The following is a 13,851-nucleotide window of genomic DNA, read 5'->3' on the forward strand; positions in this document are numbered from 1 at the left end:
ATATCAAAAACATGTATTTGTTCCTTATGAGATCATGATAGGAAATAAAAGAATCAATCTAAGGTACATTTTCATTGAGCTTACACACATCACCTCCATAGGAATATTAAGATATATGATTTAAAATAGGGGAAGTATAAAACTTACTTATGACCACCCATGTTTCCTTGGCACGCCACAGAAACCCTAAAATCAATATTACAGGAGTTAAAACGCACCATTTATTGTAAGATCACTATAAACTGTCAGTTGCAATTACCACAAACACAGTACAAGTCCATGAAATATTATGGTATAGGAATATGTGGCTTCATGGCTGTCTCATTGGGAGTTTAAAGTTGCCGCTGAATGGTGAAGGATGTGATAGGCTGAGAGGCTGAAGCTGGGGAAGAAAGGAGCTGCTCTCAGTCAGTAGAGCAGTGTGCCGCTGGAGAGCTCTCTCGTCGACCGCAGGCTCCAGCTAAAAATACGTGACACCTAACGTTTTATCTTTCAATTTTTATTTATTAATTTCTCATCGTGTCGTCACCTCAAACAAGATGTAACTTGTTGACATCACCTCAAGTATATTAATGCATTTGAAAAGAGCCGGGAGCGAGTGCGCAGAGACGAGAAGCCGAGCTGTTTTGGCGAATGGAACTTATTGTGCATTTGTTTTGACTATGTTAGCCCCAAGTGAGTTTGGGTCTAGTCCGTCTCTGTCCGTCGTCGACCCTTGAATTTTTGGGATTTATATCCGAATAGTTTAAGGGAAACATCGAAGGAGGATTCTGCAAAGCCAGCAAGCTTTTCCTACAGAGCCGGGGATTTAAATCGTCATTTGGTGGTGCTCCGTGAGAGACGAGAATCAAAGAAAGAAATTCATGTGGCCATTCTCTCTATAGCCAAACATTTTTTTTGGGATTGCATAATGAGCAAGGAACGACCTAAGAGGAATATCATTCAAAAGAAATATGTAAGTAAAAACACATTTTTGCCCTTATTGCTCACGGATGCAATCGCTCTATTCAAGTTTGCCTTGCTCGTCTCGATGAAAATGCATAAACTTTCATCACGGATTGTGAAGGTTACCATCAGGCAGTTTGTGTACTATTTGGGTCGAATAGCCTTTAAAAGGTAACGTATGTAAGTTACCTCAACGTGTTAACAATTACATACTTATATTTAAAGAGACAGCAATATTTATTCAATGTCTGTGATGCAGCGTTTCTTCGACATCAGGCATATTTAGGCTATTTGAACATCGGGTGCTTTGGGGGATTGCTTCTCTCATTTTGACTCGTTTTAACTCGTGAGGGGGGCATGTATAGTGTGTCTTGGCTATATGATAAAGCTATGAAAGGTTGGGAATTAAGAGACTTGGCAAACTGTTTTCAGAAAATGCTTTTGTTAGCGCCCCATTTTTTCCTGTTCAGATCCGTGAAGACAAGCCTGTCGGCCATGGCTCAGCTATTTCGGCTTCCATTTCGTCCCATGCTGAGCATTTAATCTCCGTTTTAAACTGACCTCTTACCTTGAGAATATATGTGTAAAACATTTCTCACGCTGAAGCTTACGTGTATATTTCATGGTAAAGGTAGCATTGTGTCTGCCGGTGTTGTGTTTTTGCTGTAGGGCTGGCAAACCGACATGTTTCGCGGACTGTTGTGGCTCTTTAATTTTCTCCATGAAGAGTGAGGGAGAGCAGGAGGAAAGGGGGTCATGCATTTCAGCATATTCGTTCAATTTCCAACACCTGAAACGGTGTGGGGACACTCTTGGTTTGTTGTTATGCGATTGTCGTTGCTATTAGTCCTACTATAATGTTACGTCCGCCAGGGTCTCTGTAAATCTGCAGGTCTCCGTGTGACCTCTGCGAACGAACAGATATTGCAGCAGCCCGTTGAGGAATAACTCCATTTTTTTGCAATACTACGGGGGATTAGCTTACAAGCGGTTGGGTCTCGTCCTCAGCTACCGAATTCACATTAAACTGCACATTACATGGTCGTCATGGTTGAGCACAATGTTTCTAAATGATCCAATCTTTTAAAGAGGCTGTGTTCAGTCGCATTGCAGGGGCTCATGTATGAAGCGATACCAAGAAGCAACCATTTTCTTTCTGCAAGTAACACTGGTGAATTTATGGGGAAGGTGCTATGAAATAAAACAGTTCAGGTTAGACTTGGTTTAATATTGTAGTCTTTGGTCTGGTGAAGACCTATTTGACCTCCTTCATGAATGAAACGAATACTTTTAATCTCGCAAAGTGTGAATGGCTCAGCATATCACTCGACTAAGTTACCATGTATCGTTTTTCGTGAAGACGCTGGTCGGGCCTCTGTATGTCTGGGCTTTTAAAGTTTTTTTGCACTTTGATGTAGGCCTATGTCTATAGACTGTCGCTGTAAATTATCGTCACTTGCCCTTATGGGCACATTTGTTGCGTTTAATTGCACAAGGCATATCATATCTGCTAATGCTCTGAAGCTGAAGTCAGTAGAGTTAACCACCCCCATCCAAACAACACGTGGAGTGTCTTTTAAAGTGTTTCCTACTGCATACAGTTACGGTTACTGGTTGGATTTTCAAACGGAACAATTTGTCACTTTTATTGTGTGCTGAAAGATAATATTGCAAAAGGCCAAACTGAGCAACAGGTTTGTGGGAGTTAGCGAACAATTGGACAAATAGGTTTGTTTCCATGCATTCTTGCCTGGATTTTAATTTAGCTGGGGATTTTCTGTTTCTCTCAACAAGTATAGAGAATTATATACATATCATGTGGAATCATAGCATAGTTTAAATATGTCTGCTAATAATCTTAATGGCACTTTTATCAATAACTTTTTCTCAGTGTCCCTGTGGTTTCTGTCTCTTTAGAACTAGATGTGCTGCTAAAAGTGTGAACAAATATATATATAGCCTATAGCAGAGATCTTCAACAGGGGGTCCGGGGCCCCTAAGGGGTCCTCGGAGTTACTGCAGGGGGGGCCTCCAAATTGTTACGTTTTTTTTTTCAGTACAGAAACATACTGTGTACATCTATAATGTGAGACAGGTGCGTCAGAGGGGGATGAGTAGGTCAGAAGTTGAAAAGAGTCACGCACAAAAAACTTGCAAAAAATAAATTCAATAGTAGGCAACGTTTCGATACTAGACCTTCATCTGGCATATGGATGAAGGGAGTTTCTTTGCAACTTTTGAAAGTTTTTCCAAAAAATAAAATGTCTTAACATGAATCCAACATATTATTAGCAAATATAAATCAGCCTATTTGTGAAAAAAACACATTGATGATAGGCTTACTGGCCAATACTGTAGGTTAGTCTCTAAGGTAACCATCCACAGATACAGTTAATCCTAAGGATTCAGTGTGCCACATGTATGTTTAACATTAAAAGATGATTTATAAAATCATACCAACAATTTTTGTATAGCTTAGTTGTTTATGCACTAAAAAGGTATGTAAAGGCTTTTATTGTAAGCCCAGTTTAATATGCAACTTAATTTTATAAAATATGTAGGGGGTCCCCGCTCTGTCTCTTTCTAGATAAGGGGTCCTTGGCTTAAAAAAACATTGAAGACCCCAGGCCTATAGCATCCACTAAAATTTAATTCCAGAAGAGCATATCATCAAGCTTTTAATTTACCACCCTGGAATGGTTTCTATGGTCCGCGGTATACTGTTGTCTTATTGAAGAGAAAAAGAATCCCCTCTCTACAAAATTATTTCATTCCAACACATCTGTATGTCTTCTAATGAGCAACATACATTTCTGTTACCTCAAAACAACATCCTTGCCAGTAACACAATGTGCTGAAATGTACGGGGATCAACATTTATTTGTTGGAAAGCAACACAAATGTGAGTCATCCCAAAGAAGACAGATGTTTAAAATGACTGAGAAAATTAATCTAACCTCGTACATTACAGCACTTGTGTTTAAGATTTGTAGATGTATTCTGCAGTAACGATTAACATTCCGTGTTTATTGTTGTAGTCAGAGTTGACTTTTTGAATATTCAACCGCTACAGTGACTTTAACCTTACAGTGACCAAGTTGTTTTAGTTACATTAACTTAGCCATATTTTTATTTCCATTTGTTAAAAAGTAGATTGAGTATTGCAAAGAAAGCAATGTTTTTGATTTAGTGAACTTGTTTGTAAGTCTCCCCTTGAATTGAGGAAACAGGAGGCGCCCTAGAAATGATGACTAACTGAAACAAAAGTCCCCACTTAAAATTGAGCCAGACTAGGATAGCCAATAGTATTTGCACTCTAAAATTAGATTGGCTTTTTTTGGTGTGTGTGTGTGTGTCAGGACCAAATAAGGCTCACAAATGGCCATTTCTACAACAATGTGAAGGAGTCCAGATCCCCCAAGCCACAGGCTTTGAGACAGGACTCCTACCCCCCTTTTTAATTAGCGTAAAATAATTATACATGCTTGGCTTAACTATTTCCCCTGAAACATGAGTGTGAGTTGTTACCCCTGCACCCAACAAACATCCACTATTTGCGAATGATATTAAAACCCATCAGTCATAAAATTATTGAAAGGAGGATGAGTCCTTAATAAAAGCAAACAAGGCAATTACCATTTCCACTATTTTTATAGTATTCAATGTGAACGGAACCAAAAAGAAAAGCCAAATTTCCCTGTCAGTTCTTTTCCCCCAAAGATGCTTTGTCACTAATGTCAGGCAGAGTGACACTGCAGGAGCAAGCGAGCACACTTTCTCTCTGTTCTCCCATTTAAATTATACAAAAAAAAAAACATTTTTTAGGTGGTTGAGGGTAGGTGCTGTGTAATGACCAAGGTAGTAGCAAGCGCTAATGTGTGGCAGTGTTGTTCTGTCTAACGAAACATGACACACAGTGTGTGTGCGTGTTTGTGAATGTGTGCGAGAATAGCAGGAGAGCATGGCAGAGTGCAGCCAGGGCCATTTTGTGCAGAGTCGGCTCTTCCTGTAGGCCCCAGCTGGGGCTAGGCCTCTGATTCAAAGGTTGTGTGAGTGTGTGTGTGAGTGCGTGTTTGTGTGCATGCATAGTGTGTGTGGGACAAGCACAGCTGCTGCAGGGGCCTTTACAAATGTAAAGAGGCTGTCAGTGTTTGTTTCATCAGGCGCACAACTGATGAGGGCGAAGTTGGAAATCCATTGCACTGTGAGTGTGTGCGTTGAGCATGCACAAAAAGAGGAAACAAAAATAGAGAGTGGGGGCAGAGTGGAGAGTGCAAAGGCACAGACTCCCCCCTCCTCTCCTCCTTTTCCTCTCTTTATCTCCCTCTCTCCCTGTCTCTGTTTCGCTCTCTCGTTCTTGGGCTGTCCAAATGAAATGTGGGCCTCATGTCGGACCATGAAGAGGGTCACAGGGTTGTTTTTTCACCGTGCCTGAGCCTCAGTGTGCTTCATTTAACCTTATGTTTCAATGCAAATTCTTCTTTCATAAGCTCCCTTCTCCTCACGTGTGCAACATGGCATGGTTCACTTTGCAACCTTCCCCATCACTATGGCTACCAGGGCAAATCAAAGTGTGGCAAAAGTACCGTTTAACTGCCTGTTTATTATTTGACTACGTTCCAGGTGTCACCTGTGAAAGGCACTACGGTACAAGATAAAAGTGCTTTCCATATGTGTTTGTCGATTTAGAAAAGACCATTTTTCTACAAATGTATACCCATGCATGATGTAAAGTGATGAGTGTTTCAAGTTTGAAACCAGCAGGATGTGGCAGGGATAGCCTTAAACAAAAGACAACGGAGGGTCCTTTTTTAATTTGAAAGTAACATCGCCCTGCTTTATTGTTTTTTTTTAATTAACAAATTGGGAAAAATCAAAGCAGGGCTACTTTAATTACGTTGCCAAACTGTATCAGCATGGCATAAAATAAATGGCAAAAATATGATAATATAAGTCCTCATGAAGATTGCCAGCATTTCACACACAATGGGGAAATAACTGAAAACAAACCAGGAGTTTGTGTCGCTCACCCTATGCAGAGAGAATATAAAGCATACTATAAACCTCACATAATGAATAAGAAAACGCATAACCAAATGTGTTTAGCAGCCTTGTTTCTCTTTGTGTCTTAGTGACAATTTTCTACTGCTCTGAAACCTGTCACCTGGGGGCACGTGAACTGAGGCCTGGCCTCACATCCCTTTGGACTCATCTGTCCTCTCGCAGGGCCTGCCGACTCAACAAGCACCGGCAGAAAAAATTCTGGGACTGAAGTTGGCTTGCCTTGTTTGATTCAGCTGTATTTATTTATGTATTTATTAAGTTTGTGCTGAAATGAGGAGAAGGGAGCCCTTTTAGATAGATTCACCTTAGATAAAGTCTGCTTTGCCAACAGAGAGTTTACTGCATCATTACAGACTCTCTGTGAGCTGCCGGCTTCTATTTGGACTGGCGATAGATATTCAGTGGCCAAATGCATCACCACTCAGCTCTTTTCTCTGACACAAATACAGACTTTCTCCCTGTTTACCCTTTACTGTCTCTGTCTTTCTCTTCTTTTCTTGCCTCCCGTTTTCTACAGCATTATGTCACACGGCACAATCTCCTGTTATGCAATATGACCTTTTCTCTTATCAGCTGTTGGCATTGAGCACAATCTCCAGCTCTTTGCTGAGACACACACACATGCAGAGGCAAAGGTCTTTAGGTATACACCTGCAGTCAGTAGGTGAGAAACCGGTTTTAAGGCCAACCTTAAAACCAAGGTGACTTGTGGGTATCAGCAGTGTAGGCCATTTACAGGAGTAATCGCATAAAATGCTCTAATAGTTGGACAAAGTGCAGTTGTGGACAGCAAGTGTGTGTGTGTGTGTGTGTGTGTGTGTGTGTGTGTGTGTGTGTGTGTGTGTCTCAGTCTCACGTACACCACGTGCGTTCCCTCCGTGCGCGTCTTCATTCTGCCGAGTGATTTTATATCCTCTTGCTCCTGTGGGTTTGGATGGGGGGAGGGGAGGCGGGGGCTGAGACAGCTGGTGTGTGTGTGTGTGTCACAACTTATCCATTTAGGATCCCTATGAAGCTGAATCAACACTTTAGCTTTGTCTTTGGTTTGGCCTTGCAGGCTTTGTGAGGTCTGTGAAGGACATTCAGAAATAGCATAAAAATGAAAAGAAAACAATTGACTGAGTTGTTATATTTACCGTATCTAGTTTTTTTGTTTATTAGAAAGATACACAAAATAATCTTACAAATCCTCAGGTGCCTTTTTGCTTCTAGTTCTGCTTAGCCCTGGGCTTCCCTTTTTTAGAGCTGTAAAGCTGAAATAGGAGGCATTAGGTTGTTTTTTGAATCGCCACGCTATTGTGGCTTAGTCTAGCATTAGCTTTTAATAACCATTATGTACATCTTTCAGACAACCTTTTGACCAATCTCTGCTCAACCTCTCCCCACTCTTCATCCCAGCTACATCAGCTTAATAAACACTCTTTATATTTTCATCCTGTGGTCAATCTCATCTGATCCCCTATTGTGACACCGTCGTCTTTACACATCCAGTGAATTAAGCCTTGAGGGATGAAGCAACAGAGCAGAGGCTCAGTCAGTATCGATCCTCCATTACTCTCTCTCTCTTTCTGCCCGGAAAACCAGTTTCACTGTCAAACATATCCCAGTAAGACTTTGTCGGCAACATCATAAAATGTCTTGACTGTGATGCGAAGATTGGTTTATCCTGAAGCCTCCTGCCGGTGGGTCTTCTTAAAACAAAATACATTATGCTGACTTGTAATGTTTTCTGTGAAGATAGCTAGTTGTACAGGTTCATCAGATTCCAGTCCGGGATTCCTATTTAGTTTTACCATTCAGTTCATTCATAATGGTTCTTGTTATGTGTTATGGTCTCACAAGCTTCCTACCAAGTGCATTCATCTAGGAATCATTCTTTTTATGATGGAGCAGTTTGTTTCTTCCTGCCAATAAGCCACTGGCCACTCTATTAAGGTCCTCTTTTGCACTCTCATTTAATTCTCATGAGGGTATTTAACCTGTGATAACTAAAATATCTGACTGTCATCATCCCTCTTTTTCATGATGGTCATTTGTGGCTCTCCAGCATGCAAGGCTAGTTGTGGAGCGGTGACCTCTCTTCTGTGAAAGAGCTCTCGAATGCAACCCTTTTCACCAAGCATTTGGCCCATTGCGAGGGAGGCCTTAATTCAGGATGCCACCCCCCCTCCTCCATCCCCCAACCAGCAGAGTAATGAGCCAGTGGAGCAAAGTGGCTGGGTGACCACTGTTGCTGCCTAATCTCTACTTTTCAGCCCTCTCTGAGAGATAAAAAGAAGTAGAGGTGGCGTGGTGTAAAGAGGTTTTATACAAAGTTTATTGATTTAAGGCAGAAAAGTAGTTGTATAAGTTGTTGAGAGTTTTGAGGAAAACGGACTGGTTACAGAAAAGGTGTTAACTGCATCTGGCCCGCACTCATACCAATTCCGCCCGCCAAACTGTATTTGGAAAATGGACAAGAGCATGTTATAATGCTGAACCCCGGTTGGTGGAAGGGTCTGTGTATCGGTGTTGCTGCCGAGTAGTCTGTGCTGCCCACCGCATCAGCACACACGGCAGCAATGAAGAGGTGTAGCAGTGGTGGGTGGTTGAGGGCTGTAAGAGGCAGAATAAACGGTTTATTTGATTCACAGGTCAATATATATACACATTCTGTTGGCGTCTATCCTGCAACCCCATCCAACAACTACCATGAGAAACGCATTACTAACCCCCCCCCCCCCCCATCTTGTCTGTAATAGAATACTGAGTGGATTATTTTTTCTGCTGTTCCACTCTATCTCTCTCACCTCCTCCCTCTCAACTCATTCGCACTATTACTCAGCGCAGCTACAAAGGGAGGAAAGAGGTGTTGGGAGCTATCTGTGGGATAGCGCCTGAGAGAGGACAGAAGAAGCGGGGGTATTTTCTCCTCGCCTAGCAGCGAAATTGCCTCGCAGTAACAGAGGAGGAGCCAATACACGATCGGCAGGATCTGTTCCCTTGTCTTCTGCACTCAGTTTGGATTTTTAAGTATGAGTTTTTGCATGTGATAATCATTTACTTCAAAGATCAGACTGCTTAGCGACATGATTAGGTTTGCTGGTGGTTTTGCAGCTCTCTTCCCTCGGTCTCCCACTCAGTCGGCATCTCGCATTCTTCCATCCGTTTTGTTTTGATTTTGTCTGCCAAAGGAAACTTTGGAATCTTCTCTCCAGTTTGATCTTACACAGCTGTGTAAAATAACCCCCTCCAACACCACCCTGCCAGACACACACACACACACATCCCAACATACTAACATGCATGCACACTCGTTATCTGGCCCTTTGGGGTTGTCATTTTGCACTATAAATCTTGTCCTTGCTGTAATGCCTTTTCAAAAAGAATATTTAAATAGCTGTTGGACACATTTTCAATATGTCTATTTTCGGCTGTTACTCAACATTTTTATTGATAGTAAATTGTTTATATTTGCTGTAATATTCTGCTTAAATGTTTATTTATTTTAATCTTGTTATGTGAAGCACTTTGGGGGTGTCCTTGGGGTTGTTCTTATTCATTTAAATGAAAATCTGTATGAATTGACAAGAGTTGGTGCAGGAATATTGATTTTTATTTTTTATTTTTTTTAAGCAATGGGTGCTTTTTAAGTTTATCCGCAGAGAGAAGCGGAGTGTGAGTCAAAGGTATTGTTCCCCCTGTTTTTAACCTCTGCTCAATAGATGAGGGCTTTTATAATTCTCCTGGCTGCGTGATTTCCTCCAGGCCTCACAGCAGGGAGCTGGAGTGCATGGTACACTGAGGGAAGGGCGCCAGAGTCTGGGCTGAATGTCTGGCCGGCCTCCCCTGGCCCTGGATCAAACATCACAAGGCTGGGGGCGGGGGGGCAGCCAGCCCAGCCCAGCCCAGCCCAGCCCAGCCAGCCCAGCCCAGCCCAGCCCAGCCCTGGAAATCACAACCTGTGATCGTCAAGGAGAAGAAATCCAAGAGGATAGAAATAATTAAATTAGGCACTATCTCAAGTGGAATATTCACAGTGACAGCCTACCGATCTGTCGAAATACCCCTTCATACTGTACAAAATGCAGCTCCTGAAAAAGCACATCACAATGGCTGACGCTAGCCTTTGCTGTTTTTAGATTTAATTGTTTGAGAATAAGAATAGGAAATGAGGTAACCACATGTTGATTCTGTGCGTGCGTGCGTGAGTAAAGTTAGATTGTTGTTGGTGCATCTGGTTCCCGGCTGCATTCTGGGGAAGTTACTGGATCTATCTCACAATAATGTGAGTCAGATAAATTTAAGTGAGAAACATTGAACTGTAAAAATGTAGTTGAGAAGGAAATTTTATGTATAAAAGTTGGAATGCTGTGTGGGTTTTTTCTTTTAGAATTTAAGACTTTAAAGCGTTGCCTCTAAGCACACGTTAAAACTGATTTTAAAGAAGAAGAAATAAAAGTAAACATTATTTTAGCTTGACAACCATTTGTAGAGCCCTAACAGAATATAAAATGTGCATTTTTGCTAATACTGTTCTTTCTGGTCACTAAGTCATCTGGTGTTCTTGTTACCCAGCTGTTATGACGTCTATTCAGTAAATTGAAGTAGTCATAAGAAACTGGTAAGCGCTCACAATTTATGGTGTGAGCCCATTTCCTGACAATAGATCAGTTATTTAACCATTATCGACAATCATTTTCATTTTGAACAAACCCCCCCCCTTCAGTCCCTGAAATCAAGAGTGGAATTTCATATTACTCATACCATTCAGTCATATATGACAGTTGTTTTTAATTCTGGTTTTAGTTCCTGTCGTGTTCCTGAGGTGAAGTGATACGTGAATATATTATACATCTTATTCATGCATAGAATAGCAAGTTAATCAACAAAATGCACTGACAAATATGACAAATGAGCATTAGCAGGTATAGATCTGCTTATGCCGGTGTAGTGTGTTCCATCATAATGATTTATCCTGACAATGTGTTTCTTGATATTGTAATGTTTCTAATAACAAATGTCCACAGCATGTCTGAAGATTATTCAGAGTAAACGGGGACACTGTATCTCTAAATACACATTGCTGTTGAGTTTTCAGATTTAAACTTTTAGTGCTATGAGTAGCACAAAAAAGGACTTCATTCACCTCCTTTTATTGGGGTGGAAGCAGTCTCAGAGACAAATCTCTCCAACACCTTCGCACATAAAACCAATATTGTATTCATGGGTAGATAACGCTATGGGTGTGTTTTGGATGATATGACGGTATAGTTACATGAGCTAAACTACGAAAAACTACTACTACTAAATGTAAATGCCTGTTTTGAAGAGATAAACCATGTGTGTTGTTTATCTCTAGACATGAAATCAGCAGCTAATTTTCAGGTCACAAAGGAAATTGAAAGTCTTTCCAGGAAAAGGCACAACCAGCAATGTTAAGCATTGGCCACACTCCGGGTGAGCTGCATGTCTGATGACGAACTAAACCTTTGACTCAGAGGTTTATTATATTGCGAGAGAAATCACTCTGATAACTAATTTAGAGCAACTTTGATACAGTGCGTTAGTGTGAGAAACTTTATCTATCTCAATCTATTTGGTTTGTTCTACTGCCAACATTAATGGATTCATGTCGTAGACGACTACCAGATAGTCGAGTGACTCAATAAGGAAACCCACAGCAGCTAAATGTAAGTGCGCCAACCAAAGATCTCTCACATTCGTGACATAGCTATACCTGCTCTGCCTATGCAGCTTATTCTGGTATATGGTTGACATTTTTTGAGCTACCTTTTTCTCTGTGCTTGGCCTAAATTCATTTAATTATCTTCATATCCAGGCTTACTTTAGCGTCCATTACCAGTGATAGAGTCTGCAATACATGTGTGGGCGCCTCTCTCTCCTGTGAGTTGCTAGCTACACTGACGCCATCTAATCGCCTCTCATGCATCACCTTCATTCTTCATCCCCACTGTACCAACGCCATTATTCACCTTTTTCTCACACTCTTTTGCTTTCTACTCCACCTCCATCTACACTGCCTGCTCCATCACTTTCGCATACAATCTTTCCTTTACCTTGTCTCACTGTTCTTATACTCTCATTCTCGGGCCCCCTAGGCCTCAGAGACTTTGCCTTTGTGTGCGATAGAGGAGTGAGTGGGGCAAGGGGTGGGGTGAGGGATGAGGGTTTTGTCCCAAGCTGTGAGGTGAAAATCATTTCTTAATTGCCTCTTGTCTTTTTTTTGTGCCAGCGGTTGTGCCAGGGAATGAAGTCCTGGGCCTGCATTACAACTCCCCAAGCAGAGGAACTCCCTTGCCTAAGCCCTGGCTTTGTTTCATAACGTTTTCTGGCTACAGTGTAATCTGCAGTCACACACACACACACACACACACACACACACACACACACACACACACACACACACACACAGGCTTTTAAAAGGCTTAACATGTTGGACACAGCAGAATACAGAGAATATAGGCTTTGGATGTAGCACTATGAGGCCTAGGTGAATTGTAAATGCAGTTGTGCTGCATTGTAAAGTGAGTGTACTTTAGTGTGAAGCACAGTACGTGTTGGATGTTGGTTTCATTATTGTCTTGGCATCTTGACTAACATTTGTGAACACGTCAAGCTGCTTTTGTCTTGTGCTTTTAATCTCACATATTTTGCATTGTAAAATGTTGTGTGTATATATTGTACAACATCAGCTTCTGATTCCTGCCACATCTTACAGCTGTCATAACTCTTGTTTCCTGCAGGCCTAGTTTGTAAGATGGTCTTATCATTTATGGCTTCCCTAAGTGATTTTTTTTTTTTTTTTTTTTTTTTCTTGCAAAAAGTGTAACCTGGTTTCAAATCTAGTTGTGGCCTATTAAACATAGGATGTAAGCTAGATTCAAATGTAGATATCTCTCTGGCCACAGCTACTTTTGGAAATTGAACCTGAAAAGACACATGGCATTTTGCTTTAGTTGATAGATCTAATGTCTGTCTTTTACCATTTTTCTTGCTGGAGATTAGAATATCATGTGTGTCTACTGAAAGTGCGCTCAGCATGTTTGATCTTATGTCAGGTTAATCTTTGACTGTTGCGGTTCAGAGACGAAGTCAGGAACTCACTTAAATGTGTTTTAAACATCTGTAACATTGAAGTCTCATCCCTAATCAATGCACAGTGTTTAATCCAGCTCAGGAGGAAAGGTTGCGAAGCCGGTATGTGCAAGGACCACAGAGATGGACAGGTTGAACCCACGTCACTGTGGCGGTCTAAAAGGGGTTCTTGTGTGACTGGTCAGGCTCTGTTCCTCCCTTTCCTGTCAACTGTTAGTGGAGGGCTGTGGTGGCTTCTATTAACCACCACAGTAACTGGTAATCTTATCTCCCTGACAATCTGCATTAGACTCAGCCTGCTGCCGGTTAACCCTTCACAGGCCAGAGCATAGGCATAGTTTTTCTTTCGTCCCCAGTGGTGCAACACTGTATGTTGAGAGGAAGTGCTGTCGTTTTGGGTTTGAACTTTGACTTGTTGAAAAGGCACAAACAGAGTTTGAGTGACGGGTCATATTCTGCACAGGATCAGTCTGTCATAGCTGCTTGGACATAGAAGGAGCTTATCTCAATCTTGCCTCCTCCGCCTGTCAACTCATAAAGAGGACGTACTGTATGAATTTTGGAGCATGCTAGTTGCATAGATGCACACCACCAATGATCTCCATAAAATCCGTCTCCCACTCCTCCTCCCTCAGCCTGTCTCGCACCCACTCCCCTTTAATTTTACCTGGCTACAATATCCTACCCAGGCCCCGATTGTTGTTTTCTAAGAGCTGGAGCTGTGTTGTTGTAACATAATCATTT

At 41.6% G+C, this 13,851-nt stretch overlaps 1 protein-coding gene across 2 annotated transcripts in view; it reads left to right on the top strand.

The window, feature by feature from the left end:
• The first annotated feature begins 404 nt into the window (after positions 1-404).
• The window catches only part of jarid2b (jumonji, AT rich interactive domain 2b), a 112,188-nt gene continuing 98,741 nt past the window's right edge, over positions 405-13,851 (top strand). Inside the window, exon 1 of one of the 2 annotated variants that reach the window (XM_031296242.2) lies at positions 405-955. In XM_031296242.2, the coding sequence (XP_031152102.1) occupies positions 911-955 (45 nt within the window). In that variant the 5' untranslated portion in view covers positions 405-910. The remainder of the gene's footprint in view (positions 956-13,851) is intronic. The other variant, XM_031296240.2, reaches the window with a different exon arrangement.

Source organism: Sander lucioperca, chromosome 16 (genome assembly GCF_008315115.2).
Source record: "Sander lucioperca isolate FBNREF2018 chromosome 16, SLUC_FBN_1.2, whole genome shotgun sequence".
NCBI classification, from domain to species: domain Eukaryota; kingdom Metazoa; phylum Chordata; class Actinopteri; order Perciformes; family Percidae; genus Sander; species Sander lucioperca.